Raw genomic sequence first — 26,043 nt, 5'->3', positions numbered from 1 at the left:
CTTTTTATGAGCTTTTAGTTGTTCATCTCCATACTTCTGCACTTCTTTTATTAGTTCTTGCAACTTCCGAACAAGTTCTAAGTGACAGCTTGCTAATTTTTCTGATGAAGATTTAAAAACATCCCAGACTGGTGCAAATGTCCTACAAATAAGAGAGAGAAAATGAGTGTTTTAGTGCTGAAATAGCTTGAAAGCAATAAATAAATAAAAAATAACCACAGTGAATAACTTTCAATTGTTTTTACAAATGTTTAGATGAAGAACTCATCAATGTTTTAGGTTTTTTAACATTCAAATGGAGCACTTATTAAAGTATTACTCCTCTAGGAAGTTAAATGTCAAATTTCCACTAAAGAGAGAGTCCCATATGGGTTAAACTTGTAAGCTACTAAGGGCTGCCCAAATTCAATTCAGTAAAGGAAGTAGGTTTGCATCCACATATTTCCTTCTACTGAATGAATGTGGCAGCTACCTGGCTAATAGTTACATACTTTATCTTATATCTTTACATACTTTATCTTATAATAATTGCTACTGCCTTGTAAGGTAGGACAGATTCTTTTCATTCCCATATTCAACACGTAACTACCCAAGTTCTACCATACATAGAGTATATCATGCTTCAGCAAATTCATGCAAAATACACAAACATTTTGCATATTCTTTAAATGCAAAGGTTTTTGTTTTTATTCAGAAAACACACACAAGAGAAAGAAGAAGAAGAAGAGTTTGGATTTGATATCCCGCCTTTCACTCCCTTTAAGGAGTCTCAAAGCGGCTAACATTCTCCTTTCCCTTTCTCCCCCACAGCAAACACTTTGTGAGGTGAGTGGGGCTGAGAGACTTCAAGGACGTGTGACTGGCCCAAGGTCACCCAGCAGCTGCATGTGGAGGAGCGGAGATGCGAACCCGGTTCCCCAGATTACAAGACTACCGCTCTCAACCACTACACCACACTGGCTCTCAAAGCCATATACACACATACAGAGCTCAGTTTTAAGTGTTGTATACATCCACACACATTCCAGATAATTCTGTAATATAATTAAGTATTAATATTATATTATACAGAGAAAGGCAGAAAAGCTCCTCCAACAGCCTCCAAGAAACTGCACAAAATTATTTTGTTTTCAATCATCATAACTTACCCAAGCTGTGAATAATTGCTTGCTGATTTGGCTAGCTTTGTCATTGATCTTGAATATGCCTCTTCTATTGTAGCTCTATCAACGGAAGAAGACAATCAGCAATCAGCAGTCCAAAAGCGAAATACGTACAAATCTTAGAGCACATGAACAAATGCACTGTTTGTTAATAAACCGCTACCTAAGTTAGTCTAAAGCTAGCCTAAAATCATGTATTTTAACTCAATCTGCTAAGGTGTGCTTTTTCTCTAAGAGTCACATAAACCAGTAGGTAGAAGAATAGCTGAGTGTGGGTCATTAGGGGGACAAAGAGGGGTTGTGACTCATCAAAAGCTGAGCCATCAGGACATTTTCAATGCCTGCTATCAAGAGGAATGGAGCCCCTCCTCCAGTGTGTGTTAGTGGGCAGAGATAAAAGGGGTTTAGGTTTTTAGTTTGGATAATGTAGGCTCAGGGAAATCCTTTTCAGTCTGTTAGAGGCAACAAGGAAGAAGAAGGGGATCCAGGGACAGCATGTAGGCTGAAATTACAGAGAGAGAGAGAGAGAGAGAGAGAGAGAGAGAGAGAGACAGACAGACAGACAGACAGACAGACAGACAGACAAGAGAAAGAATATGGCTGGTTTCTGTGTTTTGGACCCAAATGCTGCTGTGCTGATGGGAGAAGCAAGAGACCCTCTTTGAGTATAATGGTTTGAACCCCTCTATATTGACCAGGGTGGTCCAACACGTGGCCATCAGCAACATTGGATGCCCCTACCCTTCACAATCCTCAAGCTCACTTCCCAAAGCCAGGTAAGTGAAGTGCTGGGCTTTGGGAAGAAAGTGTGAGGGCTCTGACAGGGTGCTAGAGTCCTTCTATCCCCTTTCCAAAGCCTAGTTAGGGCTTTCCCAGCTTTGGGAAGGAGGTGGGAGGGCATTAGGTCCTGCCATAACCTTAAATCTCCTTTGCAAAGCCTGGTGCCTTCCTTAGCCAGCTTTAGGAAGGCAGCATGAGGGCTGGGGGGTCGTCAACCCCCCCCCATGTGTGTGTGTGACAAGGTGGTGTGCAGCCCATGGGTTCTATGTCACAGTTCTCTTGAGGCCCACTTGGTATGAAAAGTTGGATGGCCTGATCTAAATTCAGGTTGTATATACAGTGGTACCTTGGTTTACGAACTTAATCCGTTCTGAAAGTCCGTTCTTAAACCGAAACCATCCTTAAATCGAGGCATGCTTTCCTTAATGAGGCCTCCCGCTACTGGTCCCCTTCCACCATTCGGCTTCCGTTCCTAGACCGAGGTAAAGTTTGCAAACCGGGACACTACTTCAGGTTTTGCAGAGTTTGTAAACCTAATCGTTCATAAACAGGGCTGTTCTTAAACCGAGATACCACTGTATGTGTAAACAAACCGTATATCATCAAGACACCATAGCCTCTACTGTGCCACATTGTCCAAAAGGAAACACAGACCTTGGGTAAAGTGTGCCTGCAACCCCTGAAATTTCACACTACTCATGAAGATATGGGTGGTGTCCATAGGCGCCGACTCCATGGGGCCTGAGGGGGCCCGAGCCCCCCAAAAAATTCGTTTGGGGGGGCTCTGCCCCCCCCAATAATTTAAGAAAATTATTAGTTATATTATGCTTTGTAAAATCACAAAATTATGTTGGTATTTTTTATTTTCCTTGTTTGACGATAGTTACCTTTTAAAATACAATCAGTAATGAGTTAAAACAAAGCCACTCCCGATCTAGAGAGGGGGTGGGGTTGCGGGCTCTCGACCCATCAACAATCTCGCGGGGCTGGCGTCAGCCCCGCGAGAAGCGGGGATTCCCCCTAGCTCATTAATATTCACTGCCCACGGCGGCAGCCAATCGGCTGCCGCAAAGGGCGGGCCTTCACAGGTTCACTTAAGGTCGGGGCAGCCCGGGGCTCGCCCCTTTCGTTCCCCCAGCAGCAGCGGTTTGGAGGTCTTGGGCCCCCCCAATATTTTTTATAAGTCGGTATGGGCCCCCGCCCCCCCAATATTTTTTATAAGTCGGCGCCCCTGGTGGTGTCTAACAATATTATGTGCTTTCTTATTAAGCCTTTGTAAACTCCTTTGCAAACTGATATTGACTGCTGCACAAAATTGCCTCTCTATACAATCTAATCCCAGATATACCTAGCAGATACATTCCTTGAGAAGGTAACTAATTTGGATTTGTTGCATGATTAATTCCTCTAACGTTAGATCCCTAGGTCAAGGCAGTTACACTGATGTTTCAATGCAACTTTATTCCAAATATTGGAGAAGTTTGTTTGAAGGATTACTTTTAAAGCACTATAACAGGGGTAGGCAACCTAAGGACCGTGGGCCGGATACCGCCCAGTAGCCTTCTCAATCTGGCCCACGGACAGTCTGGGAATCAGTGTGTTTTTACATGAGTGGAATGTGTCCTTTTATTTAAAATGAATCTCTGGGATATTTGTGGGGCCTGCCTGATGTTTTTACATGAGTAGAATGTGTGCTTTTATTTAAAATGCATCTCTGGGTCATTTGTGGGGCATAGGAATGCATTCATACAGTGGTGCCCCGCAAGACGAATGCCTCGCAAGACGAAAAACTCGCTAGACGAAAGGGTTTTCCGTTTTTCGAGGTGCTTCGCAAGACGAATTTCCCTACGGTCTTGCTTCGCAAGACGAAACCGCTAATAGCCACTAAGCCGCTAATAGCCGTGCTTTGCAAGATGAAAAAACCGCAAGACGAAGCAACTCGCGGAACGAATTAATTTCGTCTTGCGAGGCACCACTGTATTCCCCCCCACAATATAGTCCGGCCCCCCACAAGGTCTGAGGGACAGTGGACAGGCCCACGGCTGAAAAAGGTTGCTGACCCCTGCACTAGATTCTACTTAATGTATTTGAAGGTCTAAAAAGTGTCCTACAGTGGCAATAAAAAGGTTTTTTTTTGGACAATTTCAGAACACAGCAGAAAGTGTCTTATATGAGGGGGTAAAGGTGAAGGACCACTGGACAGTTAAGTCCAGCTGAATTCGACTATGGGGAGCTCATCTCCGCTTTCAGGCTGAGGGAACCGGCGTATGTCTGCAGACAGCAGGTCATGTGACCAGCATGACTAAACCGCTTCAGATGCAACAGGGCACTGTGATGGAAGCCAGAGCACACAGAAATGCCATTTACCTTCCTGCTGCAGTGGTACCTATTTATCTACTTGTGCTGGTATGCTTTTGAACTGCTAGGTTGGCAGGAGCCGGGACAGAGCAACGGGAGCTTACCCCATTGCGCAGATTCAAACTGCCAACATTGTGATCAGCAAGCCCAAGAGGCTCAGTGGTTTTTAGACCACAGTGCCACCACATCTCTTCCACATGAGGGGTAAAGTGATATGGCTGTAATATATCTTTAACTGTACTAATGAGAGCAAAGCTTGGGACTCAAATTACAGTTTACATCAAGTTTTGTGTTAGCAGCCAAAGGCAAACACACAACACCAGATAATATTCTCTGCCTAAGATTTCTTTTTTAATCTGAAGAAGTTTATAAATGATTTTAAATAATAAATAAATAAAAACATTCTAACACAAGACCAAAGGGCTTGCAACAGTACAAGTCTTTAAGTAACCATGGAAAGAGATTTCGTACTCTTAAGAGTTACAAATTAGAATATTTTAAAGAAACGGATGACAATGAACTAAATTATGGGACAGAGGATCAAGGGTATGAACGATGCACAGCTAATCCTATTTGAAACTTTGCAGCTTTATTTATTAGAAGGATTTCCCCCCACGTTCCATTAATATACTCAAGCCCCTTAGTACACTTCAAGCTTCTGCTTTTTAAATTCCTCTGTCTGCTTACTGGAAACTGGTTCATACTTCTATAGATATCTCTCTACAACATTTAACTTTGACCACAGAAATACATTGTTTCCCTTTTTTATAATACTGCTCTATACCGAATTCTGTTTAATTTTTGAATTGATTGTATCAAATTCATATTTTAAACTACAAACAGATGTTCTCCAAATAGCTCATTTTCCCACTTTGCACACTAGTCTATAATTACACTTGCTGTAAACCCAAATAGCATGTGAAAAATAAGCTATGTAAGGACAATGTATTGCTGCAAAATCAACTTAGGTGGGATCCAAGGTTCTCCCTCTGTTGAAGGGAAGGAACATTTGTATTAACTCACTGATATGAGCACTAATTTTCATGACTAGAATGCAGAATTTGCATTTCCTAGTGAAAATGCCTAATTTCTTGGATCAAAAAATAGACATGCATAATTCTAGAAGAGAAAATTTTGATTATGTAGTGTTCTCAGAAAGACAAAACTTTCAGTGTTCTTTTTTCTTTAATATTAATAAATTAAATCTGATACAAAACATAGGTATCAAAACATAAACAAATTAAAGCATCTACTTTATATTAAAAACATTTCTATAAGATCCTTACAACAGGGAGACTATTATCCACTCTATGGAGTTTCACCATTCTAAATGGTCATAACCCAGTGACAAAATTCTTTATAAAAACTACAGCTCTGTATTTCATTAACAAATTTGAATGCATTTTAAGATTTACAGAATGCTGTCAATCAGACTAAATAAAGAGTACCAAACCATCTCCCATTCTTTCTTGTTTTGAAGGGCCTCCTTGCATTTCCAACAGCAAGCATAAACCAGTTTAGCAACCAGTAGCGCATGTTTTGGAAACAAGTGACTAAGAGATTGAGTTCTGATGTCCTCAGTATGCTACCACCAGCCAGGTCTATTTCTTTGCTAAATCTGAATCAAAAGAGACCATGACTGTTCTGAACCAATGTAGGCTGAATGAGTGTCAGTACACTGAGAAAGAATCCTGGCAGAATTAAGACTTTGCATGTGAGTAATTCTCAGGTTCAGGAGCTCTCTGGGTGGCGGAGGCAATAATGGCGCACAGACTGGAGGTTCCCCAAGCTATCTTGATTTATTAGGGCCGCAGTCCAATGCACACAGACCTGGAAATTAAGCCTCACTAAATTCAGTGGGGCTTATGTCTAAGTATACATGCATAGAACTATGACGTAAAACCATTAAACTGTAATATAGTAGTTGACTAGTATTCAGAAAGATGTCTTCAGTGGTTTATGTAAGTATGCCAGAATAAGTAGCTAATAAACACACATACCTTTCTCTTATGAAATCTGCTAGTTCTTTTGTAGATACATGTCCATGTTTCATATTATGATAGAGAACATCAAAGCCATTGTTCCTTTCCCCCTATGATTAAAAAAAATTTAAATGGTTTAGCTGAAATTATGAATAATAGAATTAACAACAGAAGAAGTTCACTCATTAGCGCCACTCCACAACCAGTTGCACAAGCACTAGAAGCAAACTCTGTGAAACAAAGTATCTGGAAGTAAATCACAGTAGGACTATTAATATAATGTGGTTTATTTAGAAATGTGGAGCAACAATAGTAGGGACCACAAACAGCACCCTCATATGGGGATTACATCACTCTTGTGTAGTCCACACCTTCTACTAGCCTTCTCTTACACTAAAAGATGAAGCGCAAAAAATTAATTGCTCCAGTTTTAATATTTTGCATACTTATTACTTCCAACAGAGGTTTGTCCCATTCGAAAATGCTTCAAGAAGGGCTGTTTCCTTTTTAGCTATATTGAGAAGTAAGCAATTACTGTCTTGTTCAACATGGTACACCAAGAGTAACAAGAGGGCCATGGTGTTGTTCTTCCCTGCTCCAAATTAGATAAATGTTCCTTCTGACAATAGTGACTGATGGCATTAAACCACCACATCAAACCATTGTCAAAAGCTAACAATGATATAATGCGAACGTGCAACATGCCTATGTGTGCTGCTGAAAAATTGCTGCTCTGCTCCTTCCTCACTCCTTCTATTGATACACCACCAGGAAACAAGCCTGTTTGTGGCTTGTTGTGACATCCGAACTAAGGCTTGTGGTTTGTTTCCCCCCCAAATCAACCATGAACAGTAAACAAAACAAACTTTGGTTATCACTTGTAGTTTGGAGAGAAACAAACCAAAGCCCAGGTTTAGACATCATGACTCCAGTTTACTTCCTGGTGGTGCATAAGCAGGCGTACAGGAAGAGCACAGAGAGAACTTTGAGCTGTGTACAAAAGCATGCTGCTCATCCATATTAAACCATAGTTTGTTTCTGACTATGGCTTTTAACTAACATTTAAAAATGAAAATCTGTTAAGAAAGCATTTGTAATATATCTAGAGTACAATGAATCAGTTAGAATTGCCACAAAGTAATCTCATAATGAAAACTGAGAAAAAGAATTCAGCTTGATATTTTTGTTTGCTCTTTCCATTCTAAGCCAAATTACTCTGTTAAGGTGCTAAATGATATGTCACCCAATAATACTTGTGTTCCTGATTCAACACTTTATCACACAACAAATTCCGAAAACGCAATGCAAGGCAGGATGCTGCAAACATGGAGCTATTTGCCTTCTGTGAAGGCGTACAGCCCAATGTTCCTCATATGCCCTTTGGGAAGCATGTGTAGTACATGACCTTAAGTTCATAAAGAACCCTGTACAAACTGTTAGTGTTAATGAACAAGAATCCAATAGCAATTCTTTAAGTCCAAGGCTACAAAGTAAAACAAATAAATGTTTGTACTAAATCTGACTATTCTCTTCATCAACTAAGTAAAACAACTTCTAATGCTAACATGGAAATGAAAGTAGCTGTGCAAGCACTATCAAATGACCAGAGCATTTCCAAAAAACCAGTTCATAACAGGAAACACATTACAGGAACTCCTTGTTTTGTTAACTATCCTAGTGCCATATGAAAATTCTGCAGAAAAGATAGAAGGCATCACCCTTGTCTATCCAAGCAGCATATTTGAACTTTAAAACTCCTGTTTAGCAGTGCAGCAACTTTTCAACAGCATTCTTGTTTCTACAATATGTAACTAAGCAAGGAATAGCTTCCTTCCATTATTCTATTGGTAAATACAGAAACTTAAGCTGCTGCAGTTTCTACATTAACATTAGCAAATCTGATAACACAGTATTTTTTTAGGTAAATGGTAAAGGGACCCCTGACCATTAGGTCCAGTCATGACCGACTCTGGGGTTTCGGCACTCATCTCGCTTTATTGGTTGAGGGAGCCGACGTACATCTTCTGGGTCATGTGGCCAACATGACTAAGCTGCTTCTGGCGAACCAGAGCAGCGCACAGAAACGCCGTTTACCTTCCCACCGGAGCGGTACCTATTTATCTACTTGCACTTTGACATGCTTTTGAACTGCTAGGTTGACAGGAGCAGGGACCGAGCAACGAAAGCTCACCCTGTCGCGGGGATTTGAACTGCCGACCTTCGGATCAGCAAGTCCTAGGCTCTGTGGTTTAACCCACAGCACCACCCGCGTCCCTGGTATTTTTATACTTGAAGTATAAACTACAAGAAGGCAGTACTGATTACTTACTTATTTCTCTGTAAATCACCCTATCTATAAATCCTACTTCCTTGAAAACCTAAAAAGATATATACAGCAAGAAATTGATAGCAAACCATTAAAATAGAAGTACATAAGTTGTTGATGAAGAGTACACATCCTATCTGTCAAACTGCAAATGCTTGAGTGAATAAAAATGTTTCAATTGGAGTCTCAAACACAACAATGTAAGAGACAGCAGCACCAGGGCCTGGAGCCTACTACGGAGAACACCCTTCTAGATAACCCCTCTTAGGCCTTTTTAAAAATTGGTGTTTCATAGGTTGCTTTTCAGTTCTCAGGGGTGGAAACATGGGGAAAGTTACCAGTTTTTGATAGCTGACCAGCAATTTCACATTTGATTTCTTTCAGAACACATGGGTGGATGCCATTCAGACCTGACAATTTGTCAGTGTTTATTTTGTCTATTAGGCCAAGAACTTCCATCTCTTGTTCCTTCCTTCCTGCAAAAGTTCAGGCACTGGGATCTGCCCTACAGATGCAAAGAATTTAGCTTCTCTGCAAACTTATCCTCCTTAAACATCTTTGACTTGCTTGACATCCAAGGGTGCAACTGCTTCCCTAATAGTTTCCAATAGTTATTAATGGATTTAAAGAACTTCTTGGACTTAAGGCTTTTAGCAATGTGTTCCTCCAATTCTTTTTTATTTTTTTAGTATTCTTTACTATATGCGTGCACATTTTTTGGCCTAAGTTAGTGTTGAATTTTATCCTCTTTATCTGTACAAGAATTCCATTTTTTGAAGGATGCCTTCTTGCCAGTAATACTTTCTTTTCTTTGATTCTGCTTGTTAAGAGTGCCAGCATTTTCTTGGCCCTTATGCTTCCTTTCCTGATCTGCAGTATACACTCCAGCTGAGCGTCTAACATTGCGTTTTTAAAGAGCTCCCAAGCATTTTTGAGTGATTTTGCCCACTTGACTTTGCCTTTCAGCTTCCTTTTTACAAATGTCCTCATTTTGGGGAAGTATCCTCTTTTAAAATCAAATGTGACTGTTGTGGGCTTTCTTTAAAATTGGCCATACATGTATGTTTAATTTAACAGAACTATGACCAGTGCTCCCAACTGACTTGCCAACACTTACACATCATACTGGGTCCTGGAAACCACTTAAGATTAAGTTCAGGGTTGATGCCCCTCTAGTCTGTTCTATCACCAACTGTTCTAGGACACAGCCATTTAGGGTATCCAGAAATTTCACCTTTCTGTCATGGAACATACATGACAGAAGTGGGGGAAGTTTAAGTTACCCATTACAACATTTACTCTTTTCAATGCTTCATTTGGATTTGAATTTCATTCTTCATCTCAAGACCACTCTGAGCATTTTGATCATGGGGACATAGCATGTCCACCAGATTAAATTACTCTTAGGACCCACAACTTGTCCCAGAATATTCCCTAGTGGCTAACAATAGCTATTTGCCACAATGGCAAGTACCTATGTTGTTAAAGGCAGCATGCCTCTGAATACCAATTGCTGGGAATCACAGGAGAGAAGAATGCTGTTGCACTAAAGTCCTGCTTTCAGGCTTCTCATAGGCATACACCTGGCCACTGAATGAACAGGATGGAATTGTCAGCAAGGCAAGTGAGGAATTTGTTGGACCTTATATTATTGGCATATTTTGAGTTCCAACATATATCAGGGAAGTTGAAGTCTCCCATAACTATTCTCTCTCTCCTTCCTGAATGATTGGTAAACTGCTCTAGTAAGTAATCATCCAAGTCTTCAGTCTGGGTTGGAAGTCCATATATTTTTACCCATAGACTCTCAATCTCTCTTCCATGTTCCAAGTCACGGATCTTTTTACAAGTATACACATTATTTACATATAATGGTACTCCAACCTCCCTTCCGGTTTGATATATTATTTTAAATAAATAAATAAATAAATTTTATTTATATCCCGCCCTCCCCAGCCGAAGCCGGGCTCAGGGCGGCTAACAACAATCAACAATCAAACAATCAAATATTCACACATTCTAAAAATATTACATTATAAAATCAATTAAAATCAAATTAATGGCAACTAATTAAGCAAGATTCTAAGCAGGTTGCCAGAGGAGGGAGTCAGGCTGCGCCCTGACCAAAGGCCTGGTGGAACAACTCTGTCTTGCAGGCCCTGCGGAAGGATGTCAGGTCCCGCAGGGCCCTAGTCTCTTGTGACAGAGCGTTCCACCAGATTGGAGCCGCAGCCGAGAAGGCCCTGGCTCTAGTTGAGGCCAGCCTAACCTCTCTGAGGCCTGGGACCTTGAGGATGTTATTATTTGCAGACCGTAGGTTTCTCTGTGGGGCATACCAGGAGAGGCGGTCCCGTAGGTACGAGGGTCCTAGGCCGTATAGGGCTTTAAAGGTTAAAACCAGCACCTTAAACCTGATCCTGTACTCCACCGGGAGCCAGTGCAGCTGGTATAGTACCGGTTGAATGTGATCTCGCAGCGAAGACCCCATAAGGAGTCTCGCCGCGGCATTCTGCACCCGCTGGAGTTTCTGGGTCAGTCTTAAGGGCAGCCCCACGTAGAGCGAGTTACAATAATCCAGTCTGGAGGTGACCGTCGCATGGATCACAGTGGCTAGGTCAGGGCGAGAGAGATAAGGGGCCAACTGCTTAGCTTGGCGGAGATGAAAAAATGCCGCCTTTGTTATAGCTGTAATCTGCGCCTCCATAGAGAGGGAGGTATCGAAGATTACACCCAAACTCTTAACGGACGGTGCTGGCACTAGTTGCACCCCCGCAAGAGATGGGAGTTGCCCCTTCAATCCCATATCATCCCGCCCCAGCCAGAGGACCTCTGTCTTCGAAGGATTTAACTTCAACCGGCTCCCACGTAACCATCCAGCCACAGCTTCCAGACATCTCGCCAGTGTATCGGGGGCCGAGTCAGGATGGCCATCCATCAACAGATAGAGTTGGGTGTCATCGGCATACTGATGGCAACCCAGCCCAAAACTCCGGACAAGCTGGGCGAGGGGGCGCATAAAGATGTTAAAAAGCATCGAGGAGAGAATTGCACCCTGAGGCACTCCACACACCAAGGAGTGGCGCGATGACAATTCCCCCCCGAGCGCCACCCTCTGTCCCCGACCAGAGAGAAACGAGCGCAGCCATTGAAGGACTGTGCCCTGGATCCCCACGTTGGCAAGGCGGTGGTCCAGGAGTTCGTGATCGACCATGTCGAAGGCTGCTGACAGATCTAGAAGAATCAGCAGCCCCGACCCGCCTCGATCCAGCTGCCTACGGAGATCATCTGTTAGGGCGACCAGAGCCGTCTCGGTCCCATGACCAGCACGGAAGCCGGACTGGAATGGATCCAGAGCAGATGTTTCATCCAGAAACCTACCAAGCTGTTCAGCAACCGCTCTCTCAATCACCTTACCCAGGAATGGAAGATTCGAAACCGGGCGGTAATTGGATAGATCTAAGGGATCTAATGATGTTTTCTTTAAGAGCGGACGCACCACTGCCTCCTTCAGTTCCCCTGGGAATATCCCGGTGCCAAGGGACAAATTGATGATATCCCCCAGGGGGGCCCGCACCTCGTCTGGACACGCTCTAATCAGCCATGACGGGCACGGGTCAAGAGGACAGGTGGTGGGCTTTCCAGCTTGGAGGAGTCTGTCCACATCGGCTGGAGATATCCGGTCAAAATGGTCCAATACTGAACCCGAGGACAGTCGAGGGGCCTCCAGTTCCTTTATTGTATCCAAATTGGCAGGGAGGTCATGGCGGAGCAACAGGACCTTCTCCGCAAAAAAGCTCGCAAATGCCTCACAGCTGTGTGTCAGATTGTTATTTAAATTTGGCTGTCCTTCAAGGGACGTTAAAGACCGAATTATACTAAATAATTGCGCCGGGCGAGAGCTAGCGGATGCAATGGAGGCCGAGAAGTAAGACTTCTTAGCGGCCTTCACAGCCATCTCATAGGTTTTCATAAAAACCCTATAAGATGTTCTTGAGGCTCCGTCACGGGCACCCCGCCATACTCGCTCTAGCCGTCTGAGGTCCCGCTTCATTTTCCGAAGCTCCTCGGTAAACCAGGGAGCCCGGTTTCTGCGGGGTCGCAGAGGGCGCTTAGGTGCGATCTCATCGATGGCTGCCAGGAGCTGGGTATTCCAGCCCTCAACAAGCTCAGTCAATGAGTCGCCAGGGAGAGCAAGGTCCCGCAAGGCTTGACGGAATCTATCAGGGTCCATCAGCCTCTGCGGGCGAGCCCAAATCGGCTCGCCACCTAAGCAGGGTGGGGGTGGAAAGTCAATCCTGGCTTTCAGAGCGTAGTGATCAGACCATGGCACCTTCATCGAAGGAGACATGATCACATCTATACCGGCACCAAAGATCAAATCCAGCGTGTGGCCTGCTTGATGTGTGGGGCCCGAAACAAACTGGGAGAGCCCTAGTGTCGCCATGGAAGACACCAGGTCCAGAGCCTGTGAGGAGGGAGCGGCATCAGCATGGAAGTTGAAGTCTCCCAATACCAATAGGTTAGGGAACTCCAAGGCCCAGCCGGCCACCGCCTCCAGCAGGCCTGACAGGGTGGCTGCTGGTGCGCTAGGTGGCCGGTACACCAGCCAGACAGCCAAGCTCTCCTCGGAGCCCCACACTAGGCCAACACATTCAATGCCGGGGATCGATGGCGATGGTAGAGCCCTGAAAGGACAATCTTCCCGGATTAATAATGCCACCCCTCCCCCCCGGCCCACAGTCCGTGACTGGTGGAGGACAGAGAAACCCGGGGGCGCCATCTCTCGTAAGGTAACAGTTACCCCTTCGCGCACCCAGGTCTCCGTCACACAAGCCAGGTCGACCCCCTGCGAGATAAAGAAATCTCGCAGGGTGGCGGTTTTGTTGCCTATAGACCTGGCATTGCACAACACCAGTGAAGGAGGTGAGTAATCCTTGCTCACCCTACCCTCGTCTCTCGGGATGGGGCGCAGATTGGAAGGGGTACGAGCATATCCGTATCTCGATCCCCTTCGCTTATAACATCTGCCCCCGCCGCCATACCTCCCTCGCCCCTCCACGGTAGCAATCCCAAGCCTCATAGTAACCTCCATTTACAAAATAGAAAAACAAAACAACCAAAAAACAATTGTGCCCAAACAAAAACCAATCCCCACCCACTCAATATCCCACCCCAAAACAGAACAAGATAGAACAAAACAAGAATACATAGATAAAACCCACCATTCATGGTGGTACAACAAAATAAGCAATAAAAACACGTTTAAAACACATTAAAATATATAAAACATCTTTAGCATTTGCTGCAGCAGCACCGTCCTTATCAGGGAGGTGAGCCTGGGCCCCGCCCCCTAGGCCAGATGGAGTTAGCCTGAGGAGGGAGAGGCCTTACACTCCAAGCCCTCACGATGCAGCAGCAGCAATGTCCCTGGCCTCAATGAGGCCTCTTAACGCCGTGGCGAAGGTGAGCCTGGGCCCCGCCCCCTAGGCCAGGTGGAGTTAGCCCGAGGAGGGAGAGGCCTTACACTCCAAGCACTCACGATGCAGCAGCAGCAATGTGTGGGCACATTAGAGCAGGTTGGACCCCTCAATTTCGACATTCCAGTCAAGAGTTTCATCCCACCAGGTTTCTGAAATGCCTATTAGATAATATTTGCCATTCTGTATTAAGAGATCAGATTGGGCTTGCTTGTTTGCCATACTCTGTCCATTGGTATAAAATATTTACAAGCATTCCCAAGATTGAACATATTTAGTATTTAAACCACACTAAGTGCACTTTAATTATTTGCTTGCTTAATCAAATATTAAAATTACAGAAGTATACAAATTATAGCCAGGTTTAGAAGCCATGCATTACTATCTAGTAACAAGCTGTGAAGTCCAGTCCTGCCACGATACACATATTGTATAATGATGTAACTTGAGTTTTATGTATACTTAATTCCTCCACCACAACCACTTTCAACATGAAATTTGCTCTACAGGTTTTTTCTTCTCCTTTCATATTTTTAGCTGCCCCAGGTTTACATGTGGTATTCAACTAGGTTTTACTCAGAAGAGACCCAATGAAATTAATGGACCTAACTTAGTTATGTATAATAATTTCAGTGGATCTTTTCCAAGTAAAACTCAGTTGAATACCACCCTACGTTTTATATCAGTTTAGTTACAAAATAGTTACATTGCTGTTTCCTGGTAGAACCACAAAAGACAGGGAACGAGCAGAATTTGGCTAATAAAATTATTTGAATTTTCTAAGACTATTTATTCACAAAAATAAAGAACTACTAGTTTTTCATGAAAGTGTTCATGTGGAATCTTAAAAGGCTAAACTCATTTGCAATCTACTCAAAACAAGCCAGGATATGAACCCAGAGAATGCCTTATATCCTAGCTTGCTTTGAAGCTATTAACCAGAATTTCTGAATTTGCACACAATTGAATGTTATGGATAAGAGTTAAATGCTAGGTGTTTGCATAAAGGAAGGGGAGAAATGGCTGCAAAGAGGCTGCATGGTAGGCAACTCATGGATTAGTAAACTCAAATTATTGGCTTTCTGTTATATGCAAATGCAACAATTTATGTGATGCATTCCAAGACAGCAATGTTATGCATAACTATCTGGGAGTAAGCGCCACTGAACCCCATGGTACTTCCTTTGAGTAAAACAGCATTGATTCAAACACACTGAACATTTGTTTAACAAAGTTTGAGTCAGCCAAATACCACCTTTTGATTTTAATCAGAAATGAAAATATTATGAAAACATTTTACTATTTAAAGTGCTAGGCCAAAACAGGAAGCACATCAAAGAAAAAGAGTATCCGGGTTCTACTTGATTATTTTCTTCGCTGTCCCCTACCCTATTTCCATTTCTTTATTTTTGGTATGTACTAATTTGAATTGCAAGTTGACTACTTTGAATGTGAAAACTGGGTAACCTCGTTTACATGTCATGCTAAACCATTGTTTAGCATGACATGCACAAGCAGAAAGAAGCTGCAGCAATACTTGGGCTCAGGTACTCTCTCTCTACTTCTCTGGCATAGCCAAGAAGCATCTGAATATTCCACTTTTCATTACCTACAGCTTGCCATGTGGTCCAAACCTAGATTTGTATTTAACCTTAAATTATGGTGAAACTGAACAAAGCAGTTTCAGAAATAATGATCTGAAGTTGGCTTGTTTTAAACCAGGGGTGCAAGGATCCCTGGCCCATGGGCTGGATGCAGAACATAGTGTTCAACAGGGAGCACCCAGAGGGAAAAGGCTTTTGATATTGTCTGATGTTGCTGTGCAACTACAGCACCTTCCGCTGCAAAAAGATCTGGAGCAAGAAAATCAGAGCAGAGAAGAAAGTGTGTTCTCTCTGTGTGTGATAATGGTGTGTGGTTGTATGTGACACATGAATTTTTGAGTCTGACCCTGTCCCTTACTGGAATGTAGCCTACTACTTTGCAACAGGATGTTTGCCCCATTTCAAAAACGTTCCCCATTTTAAACTAACCACAATGATAAAGCAAACTCTAATTACAAAAAAAGCAAAATCTTCTGTACTCCCAGCTGTGTGGGAGAAGGGAGGCAGCACATGAACCTGAATCTCTGTTGGACTGGATCCTCCATGAAGCGGTGCCGCCCACCCCTAACTCAAGACAGCCGCTCCAGGAGGATACCATGGTTGATGGTATCAAAAGCCGCTGAGAGGTCAAGGAGAATTAACAAGGACAGATTTTCCCATCTCTCTCCTGACAAAGGTCATCATACAGGGCGACCAAAGTAGTTTCAGTGCCAAAACAGGGCCTAAACAATGATTGAAATAGATCTAGAAAATCTGTTTCCTTCAAGAGCACCTGGATGTGGTCCACAACCACCTGTTCAAGTACCTTACCCAATAAGGGTAGATTAGCAACCAGCTGATGGTTACTTTCTGAATCCAAGGAGGGTTTCCTGAGGAGTGGTTTTGGCACTGCGTCCTTCAAGCAGGCAGGGACCACCCCTTCTCACATTAATCTCCTTCCTGGCGCAGTCAGCTGTCCCTTCCCTGAAAGTTATTATCAGCTAAGAGGAGAAAGGGTCCAGAGTGCAAATAGTCGCTGTGACTGATCCAAGCCTTACTAACTGAATCTCATCCAAAACAGTGCTCTGGACAACCCTTGAGATTCATCTGCTGTAACAGCAGAGTTAAGATCCAGGTGGATTGAAGCAATTTTATTCTCAAAATGCTTTGCAAGCAAGTCACAGCGAGCTACCATTGGTTCTACCACCTCCTTCAAGCCAGACTGTAAGAGGCCCCACACAGTCCAGAAAAGCTCTGCTGGATGGCAAGAAGAGAATGCAATGGAGGCAGCTAAGTATGCCTTCTTTGCTGCCTTCACTGCTACTAGGTAGACTAGATGATGAACCCTCAGAAGTGTTTGAATGCATTCCACAGGAGTTTTCCTGCTTGTTTCCTCGCCTGGGAGGGGGCTTGACTGTGACACAGCCAGTGATTGCAAAAAGGTTACTAACCTAATGAGAGAATCAAGCTTCACCCTCCATTCCCTCTACTTTGTTTTTAAGCTGTAATTCCTGTTTACTGCAACGGATTAGCATAAATAAGTAAACCTTTCCTCCTACAGAGAGATTGGCTCAGTTTCTTGAATTTCCATACCTTTTTGAATTTGATCTAATCATCACAAACAGAAGCAAAACTTAAAAGCCTCCCTGAGCCTAGTCATTATCACCTCAATCACTTTCCAGAGCAAGGAAGACTAGTCACCATAATTAAGCTGGAGAGTAGATTTGCTGGAGCCTGTTATGTTCAACTACCTTTCTCGACAAGAAAACTTCTGGAAATCCATACAGCTAATAAGATGACATACTTTCAGTTTTGTTTTCTGACAATAATAATATAAACACACAAAATCAGATACAACCAATTTAAGGTAGTGGAAAGGTTTCTGAAAACCCTCTTCACAACTTATAGGGCAGAAGGGACAGAAATGAGAAAATAACTCATTTTATTGCCTGAAGATGGAACCTTCAAGTTCATGCTAGGTCCTCAGACAGTGTGCGACTCAAACAAGGAGCCCTGTAAGATAGGCACCAATTCCCTGCTTTCTGTACCACCAGAACATATCTTCTGTATCTATAGCACTGTACCTATCTTCTCTAGCTACTACAGGAACTACTGTCTTTTCTGACACTTTTCCTTGGAAGGAGCAATTATGCTAAATTCCTCAATTTCTGCATTTTCTGTTAGTAGTTCTCAACACTCACCTGGGGAACTTTGTTAGCTGCGGGTATCTATTGGTTTAATGGCTGAGAGTTTCAATTGCAAAAGAGGAAAATGGAAGGCAGAGGAAGAGGGAGAATTGGCTCATACAAGTGACTACCAGTTTATATTGAGCATTCTGTAGCAAGAGGGTATGAGGATTGTGGAGTGATTGTCACTGGTTTGACAACAGTAATGTACCATGGAAAGTTTTGCAAAGTGGGAAAACTGCAGGAAGTTTTCCAATGCTTAATTTTTCTGTAGAAAATGTCCCATTAAAATTTTGTTTCATAAAAGTAGTAATAATTAGTGGATACCAATACGATTACACGCTGCAAGCTTGGCAGTTTCAGAGTTGTAATTAATGTTTCTCAGGAAATGTTAAAGAATGTACTTCTATATATTTTCCTGATTTGTCATTGGGGATAAAATAAAACTGCAAATACACATGAATGTTACCTGATTGCCTGTGCAGGTCAAGTAAAAAATTGAAGCTAAAATTCTTATTTCATCTCAGACTGCATAATGTAAAAGAAGTTTGTGCCACAGTATTTACATTTTTGCAAGTACTTAAAAATAATTTACACATAAAGCTTTGAATGTGTTGGAATAGAACATTTAACAGTGCAATCCTAAACATTTCTATTCAGAAGTAAGTCACATATTCACAGGCAATATTTTACTGCTTAGATTAACCCAATGCCCTTCAGGTGTTTGGGACTACAACTCCAATCAGCCCCAACAAGCACTGTAAGCATTCTAGTCCAAAATGTCTGGAAGTTGAAGGCTGGTTTCATACTCCATGGCATGAGCCATATTATACTGACTACTAGCATCCAAGGGCTAAACAAGTCAATAATTTCTCTTCAGTAAATGCATATATAGATAAACTTCCCAGAATCTGAATAGGCCTTGAAAACACCAACTTAACTTATCAAATATTGCAAACACTGAACAACCATGAGGTTTCACATGATAGACAGTGTTTCCTGATTGGCAGGGGGTTGGACTCGATGGCCCTTGTGGTCTCTTCCAACTCTATGATTCTATGATACTAAGCCACATCCTGCATTCTATTTTCATAAAATTTGCAGTAAGTGTCCTCTAAAATCACCTGGATGAAATCACCCACTCCAGCACCAAAATCTCCAAAATTGGAAACTGGAAACTAGGAAGTAAGTACGCTATTTGTTGGGTTCAAATACAGCTTCTTTACCAGAGTGGCTGGGGGAACCCAGCCAGATGGGCGGGGTAGAAATAATAAATTATTATTATTATTATACCACTGCCTCCTTAAGAACTGTGGGAACTAATCTTTCAGAGTTGTCCACATGACCAACCCAGTTCTAACTGATCTGAACTGTCAGGATGGGAAAGACCCTATAGAACACATATGTCTCAGCCTTCCAAGCAACTTGTCCACATACTCATGCAATACAAGCTTAAAAGGATCCATAACAACCTGACTAAACAATGTCCAAGCCCCATTCCTCTCAGAAGCCAGTGCGGATACAAGCAATTTTATCTGAAAAATGTCTAGTCATTTGGTCACAGCAAGCTTTTTGAGTGTTCCACTATCTGATCTCCTGATCCTATATGAAGATGGCTATTCCCCTTCTCCTGTACTTAAAAATGCAGTGTACTAATAGGCTGTTACAGGGAAACAGCAGCAACTGTCAAACGGTCTTAAAGCACCAAACCAGATGTGTGTTTACAGTACCACAAATGATCAGTTATAAATAAGTTATCCTGTAATGGGGCAGGGAACTTAAACTAAAAAGCAAAGTACCTCTCTATACAAACATGAACCCACTTTTAGAAGTCTCAGTGCTTAACAGTGCCTTACTACTTTCAGTCTATAAAACTAGAAGAATTATGAATTAAAATACCTCTTCCAATGGAACAATAATTGCATGTTCATTGTATATGTTCATTATATCTGCACTGCAAATAAGCCCACAAAAGTTACTAGCCTACAAAAATATTTACTAGTCTGCTGGAGCTGGCAGAGTAAGACTAGAGAGCTTTAACCCTTATCCATTATGTCCAGAAGAATGCAACCTAAATAGTGTAGAATCTGGAAACCAAGAGCTATCAGCAATGGTGGAAAGAGAGGGGTGTACTCAGCACCGAGAAGAGAAGATCAAAAAGTAACATTATAACTGCCTTCAATTATCTAAAGGGTTGCAATGTGGAAGATGGAGCAGACTTGTTCACTGTTATTCCAGAAGGCAGGACTAGACACAGTGAGTGGAAATTGCAAGGAAGCAGATTTTGATTAAACATGCAGAGAAACCTCCTAACAGCAAGAGATGTTCAACATTAGACTAGCCTGTCTTGGCAAGCTCTTCTTTGCTGGATGGCTGGATGGTTTTCTCTCTCAGGGATGCTTTTGAGCAGTGGGCTAGACTTAGCAATGAACATATCAACCTATTTTCTTTTTGTGCCAGTGCTGATATGCTCAAGTCAGGGCTTTGTTTGCAGTTTTTTTAAAGGTCCCTTTCCAATTTATAAACTGTATTATAGAATTTGGTATTTGGATTTTGCCTTAACTAGTTTATATACACACGGCACCTATACACTGTAAGCAAACAGCAAAAATCAACCAAGTCACACAATCTACGTGCATTGGGATTTGCTGCCCATTAAATCCACATCACAGTCTGGCATATTTCCTTCATTGTATTAGGAATGATGTATTGGTTGGGCTGATAGCGGGTTACCTACGTAAAAACAAGAATCACTAAAAACAAAACTAAAAGCTATAATTAAAAAACAATTAAACATTAATAGAAGTAAAACTATATACACATATAAAATCTGTTTAAAACATACAAATAATTACAATAAAAACAGCACAGCACCAGCCCTTTCATCAAAAGCAGTCAATTCCCAAAAACTTGTTGGAACAAGAATGTCTTTACCTGCCAGCAGAAGGACAAGGAGAAAGCCAGTGTAGTTTCTCCAGGGAGGAAGTTTCAGAGTAATGCATATATATCTCAAAGACATATAATTGTCCAAAGTATCAGACCTGACATATTTTATTATGAAAAGTAATTAACAGAATAGTTGCAGTCAGTTCTGAAAATTTTGGGATTATTTATATTAGCCCTGTTACCTTCTACCCTCACTGACAAATCAAGTGTCAGAGTGAGTGAAAAATCATATACATTGTATGCGTGTCCCTATATACATTTCAGGCAAAGTCACTGGGATAACAGTTAATTATAACTTTGAAACCATTTTATAGAATAGAATTGTAGAGTTGGAAGGGGCCCCAAAAGTCATCTAGTCCAACTCCCTGCAATGCAGGAATGTTCTATCATTGTTCCATCACTAATGAGTTTCAAAAACAAGAGGGACCTGCAGCACAATGTTGCAGTATATTCCGAGAACTCATAATAGGAGCCTTTAAATGCTTTTCAGGCCTTGGGGCAAAGTGAATTTCAGGAGTTTCTGTCCCTGCTGGCCTTCTACAGCTGTGTTACATAGCACTAGAGAGTTGCCAGTGTCAAACTCAATAATCTCTTAGCTATGAAGTGGTGGAGGGCACTCAGCTGAGGAGGTGGGGTGGTGAATAGGTCAATTCCCTCTCCTCCTCTGCCCTTCATTTGCTTTTTGCTTTCTTTTACAACTGACAGGAAATATTGTATTCTAGTGATTAGATGAGCTTTTCTCAACCTTAGGTCCCCTCATGTTGTTGGACTACAACTCCCATCATTTCTAGCTAGCAGGGTCAGTAGTCAGGGATGCTGGGAGTTGTAGTCCAAAAACAACTGCAGACCCAAGGTTGAGAAAGGCTGTGTTGGACTAGGACTTGGAAAAGCAGAGCTCAAAACCATACTCAACCATGAAGCTCACCTTAGGCCAGCCACTCTCTCTAAGCCTAACTGACTTTACAGTGTTGTTGTGAGGATAAATGGACTGGAAGAGAACCATGTATTGCAGCTTGAGCTCCTTGGGGGAAAGGTGAGCTCTAAATATTATAATTGATTAAGTAAAATGGAAATTCCATATCTTAAACTGTTCTCAGACATAGACTTGACTGATAGATTCACAGTCTACCAATTTATTTATTTAGATCCTCCCCCACCCATCTCTTTGTAAGCTAAATGTTCTGTAAATTCCCAGGTTCTTGTTAGCAGTTTTACTTTTCTTTTCATTAATAAATTTATAAAATTCTGTATATCTAGGGCACTCCTCAAGGAAGCAGAAAAAACTAGCTTATTGTGGGGTGGCTCCATTTTGTTTTGAAACTAATAAGCACTCAACCACTTGGTGTACCCTAGAGTTTAGAGCAGAGTTTCTGTTTTTAGAAATGTTTCTAGGGAAAATATAGTGAAGGTAGATTTCATCTATAAGAAACAAATATTTTCACTCAACATCATGGCCACAATACCTCATACAGAATGCTTTTCTATGGAGTCAGTTCACACGTTCCATTATAAAGTAGTATTCATGATCTACTTTTAAATAGGCCTTTAGTCTCATCAAAATTAGAAACATTCATTTGCCAGTGTTTTTCCCTTGAAACTGACACCAGTTAAACCTGGATTCAGTTAAACCTTTATTTGTTAAACCTAATAATTAAGTTATTAGCATTATCTGTTCCTGACACCAAGAAGGTAACTGTTCCTGACACCAAGAAGGTATGTAGGTTTTCAGTAATGGCAGTATATTCTTCTCCAGCAATGATCAACAATTGTCACATATTTCACACTCTTAAAAAAACCCCAGTCACCACCACCACCCAACTGTAAAATACAGGAACAGAAAATACAGGCAATAAGTATGAGGAAACAACAGGTTATATATATTCTGACTTCTATATCATAAAAGGACTAGATCATGGACATAATGAACGTACAGATATCTGCAGAACTGCCACCCCAAATATACTACCAATATCTGTAACAGATACTTCCTTCAAAAGATGTCATTTGAAATACATTCAGCCATATATAAACATTTATAAAGCCATAATCAACATTTCAGTTGATTCTGAAACAGTTGGTCACATTACTTGTCTCAAAATGCCCCAAGATATCTAAGGTTGAAATCCTGTGCACACTTACTACAGTGTACACCACAATGAATTCAGGTGAACTTTCTCTTGAGTAAGCATGTAAGGATTCTGTCACTTCTGCTGCAAATCCATACATGTCTACTCAGAAGTAAGTCCCAAAAGGTAAATGGCAGACAGCAACTACAATTGGGTACTAATTCACAAAATTCCTAAGCAGCAATTCACTGGGACTCTGAGCTTTCAGAGTAAAGCAAATCCAATTTAAGGAAATCAAAGCTGAATGAGCATTCTTAGAAACTTTAAATGGACAAAAATTTAGTGACACTTTTAAGATAGCAGATATTCCAAGGCAACATCTAATTATTTTATTAGTAACCTATCCATGCTATTTAAATCATTACATGAAACTACTAGCTTGCTGTTCTTCTGAATCATGAAGTGCAGAAGAGGCAGAGAAAAAGAGCACAAGCTGTATGTTCTTGTATACAGTTTCATTCCTGGAAAGCACAGGTACACTAACACAGTGTCTCTGAAAGAAAGCATGTATAGAGGATATTTTTAAAAAACCCAAAGCAGGTTTGCTCTGTAGTTAGGTGATTATGTTGATTCTACTACATACTGTTAAAAACCTCTAACCGCTTAACTCAAAAGTCATGTAATAAGCACATAAAAAATCAATGTCCAGACAGTGACTTGAGGTTCCTATCATTACTTCATCTCTTTGGTTCCTTTGCTAAGAAGTTTTATATATAATGGATTGGTAAGATCGCCTTGTTAAGTCATAAATAAAGACCTCGTCTTGCTTTTTAAAAAAAAAAAAAAACACAAACAAGACCTTTAAAAAAAGCAGCACTACAATGGAGTAGTTTCGGATTCCACAAGACACTGAAGATTCACCAGCGGCATTTAGTAGAAGAGTCAAGGGAAGGAGGATCCCGAGTAAACTTCCACTGAGCGAAGAAGCCTCAGTTTCTAGGGTTTTGTCAGCGAGAGTGAAGAAGAGGAAAAGTAAACAACCTCACCCAGAAGCCTGGCCCCGTCCCGCCGCCGCCTCGAGAGACGCCCCTCGGGGACAGGAGGGCACATTTTAAGCCGCCACCCCCCCCCCAGTCACCCTCCTCTCGGGGCAAGGCAACAGGTGCCCTGGACTTCCTTCCCACCCAGGGAAAGAGAGAGCCGGGGAAGGCTGGCACCCTCAGCACAGGAGCCACACAAGGGCACTGGCCTGGGATAAGCCCCCGCCACACAAGCCAGTCGTCCCCTCATGCCGGCCTCGCTCGCTCGCTCGCCCCCCCCCCGCTGGCACTGGCCCCGGAGCGGCCCGTGAGGTAAAAGCCGAGGCCGCCGCACTTCGCAGCGCCCCCCGTATCCCAACCCGTCGCCACGGCAGGCCCGAACCCTGCCCCGAAGGTGGCGCAAGAGCCGGGAAGGAGAAGAGGCAGAGGCGCCGCCGCCGCCGGGCTCCGGGTCGCCGTCCCGGTCGCCTCTTCTCCCTCCCCGCGCTTCTTTTCCATTGTGCGTGACACGGTCCGGCCCCTGAGGAGAGGAGAGGGGGGGGGAGGGGGGAGGGAAGGAAAGCCAAAAAAAACCCCACAGCTCCTCACCCAGAAACTCTCCACAAAGTACGCCATGACCATCTCGCTGACTCGGCCCGGCCCCGTCCGACACAGCCACCGGGAATTGGGGGTGGGGAGAACGAGGGAACCGCCGCGCGCCGCCCTTCCCTTCACGGCACAACAACTCCTCCTCCTCGTCCTGCTCTAACTCTGTCCCCTCTGCTTCGCCCTCTCTCCACAGAGGCGAGCTCAGCCAGCCAGCTCAAAGGGGCGCATGCGCCAGGTTGCCGGCCAAGGCGCGCGCACCGCGGCTCGGCACAACACGGGCGGCGCAGGAACGGCCGACTTCCCTGGCGAAGGGAGTGAGCAGGCGCGGAGAGGCGGATGTGCAGGATTCGAGAGGGGCGGGGCGGAGCGGAGGAGCGAGCGAGCGAGGGAGGGAGGGAGGCCCAGCTTATGGGGCAGCGGCCGGCGCCGAGGCTCGGAGGGTGGGCGGGCGAGTCGAGGAATGCTGTGCGTCTGAGGGGAGGGGGTGTAGGAGCGGGGTATCCCCCCTCCCACCGCACCCGGGAATATCTTAATGTAAGGCGCCCTGGGGAGCCTTCCGGATGGAAAGGCATCAACAAAGCCGGTTTTAAGAATGCGACTTTTTCCAACAGGTGTGGAGGGAAGCCGCGGCGGGGGAGATAAAACAACAGAGGAGGCTGAGCCACTGGTCAGAGTTCAAGCAGTTCTGGTCCACGCTGAGGCCTTTTTTGGTTGGCTTCGGCAGTGGTGTGATGGTAGAGAAGACCCCAAGCCCACCTGTTGTTGCTCCAGCATTATGTTCTTACATTGGCCCATCACCAGTGGCCCATGGGAAGGACACAAGCAGAGCATGACATGTTCCCTGCCCACTTGCCATTCCCACAAAGGCTGGGGACATAGTAAAAAGGGACCCCTGACCATTTGGTCCAGTCGTGGCCGACTCAGAGGTTGCGGAGCTCATCTTGCTTTATTGGCCGAGGGAGCTGGCATAAAGCTTCTAGGTCATGTGGCCAGCATGACTAAGCCACTTCTGGCGAACCAGAGCAGCGCAAGGAAACAGCGTTTACCTTCCTGCCGGAGCGGTACCTATTTATCTACTTGCACTTAGAGGTGCTTTCGAACTGCTAGTTTGGCAGGAGCAGGGACCGAGCAACGGGAGCTCACCCCGTCACAGGGATTCGAACCACTGCCCTTCTGATCAGCAAGTCCTAGGCTCTGTGGTTTAACCCACAGTGCCACCCGCATCCCTTGCTCGGGACATAGCATACATTTAAAGCACATCCACTGCCGGCTGCAAAGAGTTGTGGGAACTGCAGTTTACCCCTTTCAGAGCTACTATTCCCAGCACCCTTAAACAAGGGCTCCCAGGATCTGCGTTGTGGGTGGGTGTGCTTTAAATGGAATGTGCACCAGCCAAATCCATATAACAACAAATAACACTATCACAGTAAGCATTTTTTGACTAATGATGGCGGTCCCAAGCCAGGTTTTTTCTCAGCCCTGCTCCCACTTTGCATGCACTGAAGAGGACTGGAGGACTGAGATGGTTGCTTGCTATTTTTTGTCATT

The 26,043-nt window shown here is 43.4% G+C and overlaps 1 protein-coding gene across 1 annotated transcript in view; it reads right to left on the bottom strand.

The window, feature by feature from the left end:
- Positions 1-24,776, bottom strand: part of FCHO2 (FCH and mu domain containing endocytic adaptor 2) — a 70,734-nt gene extending 45,958 nt beyond the window's left edge. Inside the window, exons 1-4 of the mRNA XM_081881192.1 lie at positions 24,496-24,776; positions 6,302-6,393; positions 1,149-1,223; positions 1-142 (exon numbers count right to left, since the gene is read on the bottom strand). Of these exons, the coding sequence (XP_081737318.1) occupies positions 1-142; positions 1,149-1,223; positions 6,302-6,393; positions 24,496-24,528 (342 nt within the window). The 5' untranslated portion in view covers positions 24,529-24,776. The remainder of the gene's footprint in view (positions 143-1,148; positions 1,224-6,301; positions 6,394-24,495) is intronic.
- Between the last annotated feature and the right edge of the window lie 1,267 nt (positions 24,777-26,043).

This window comes from Podarcis erhardii (genome assembly GCF_964252035.2).
Source record: "Podarcis erhardii genome assembly, chromosome: 11".
In the NCBI taxonomy this organism is placed as follows: Eukaryota; Metazoa; Chordata; class Lepidosauria; order Squamata; family Lacertidae; genus Podarcis; species Podarcis erhardii.
The sequence above is the reverse complement of the archived record's forward strand: the minus strand, read 5'-3'. Positions and strand labels throughout refer to the sequence as shown.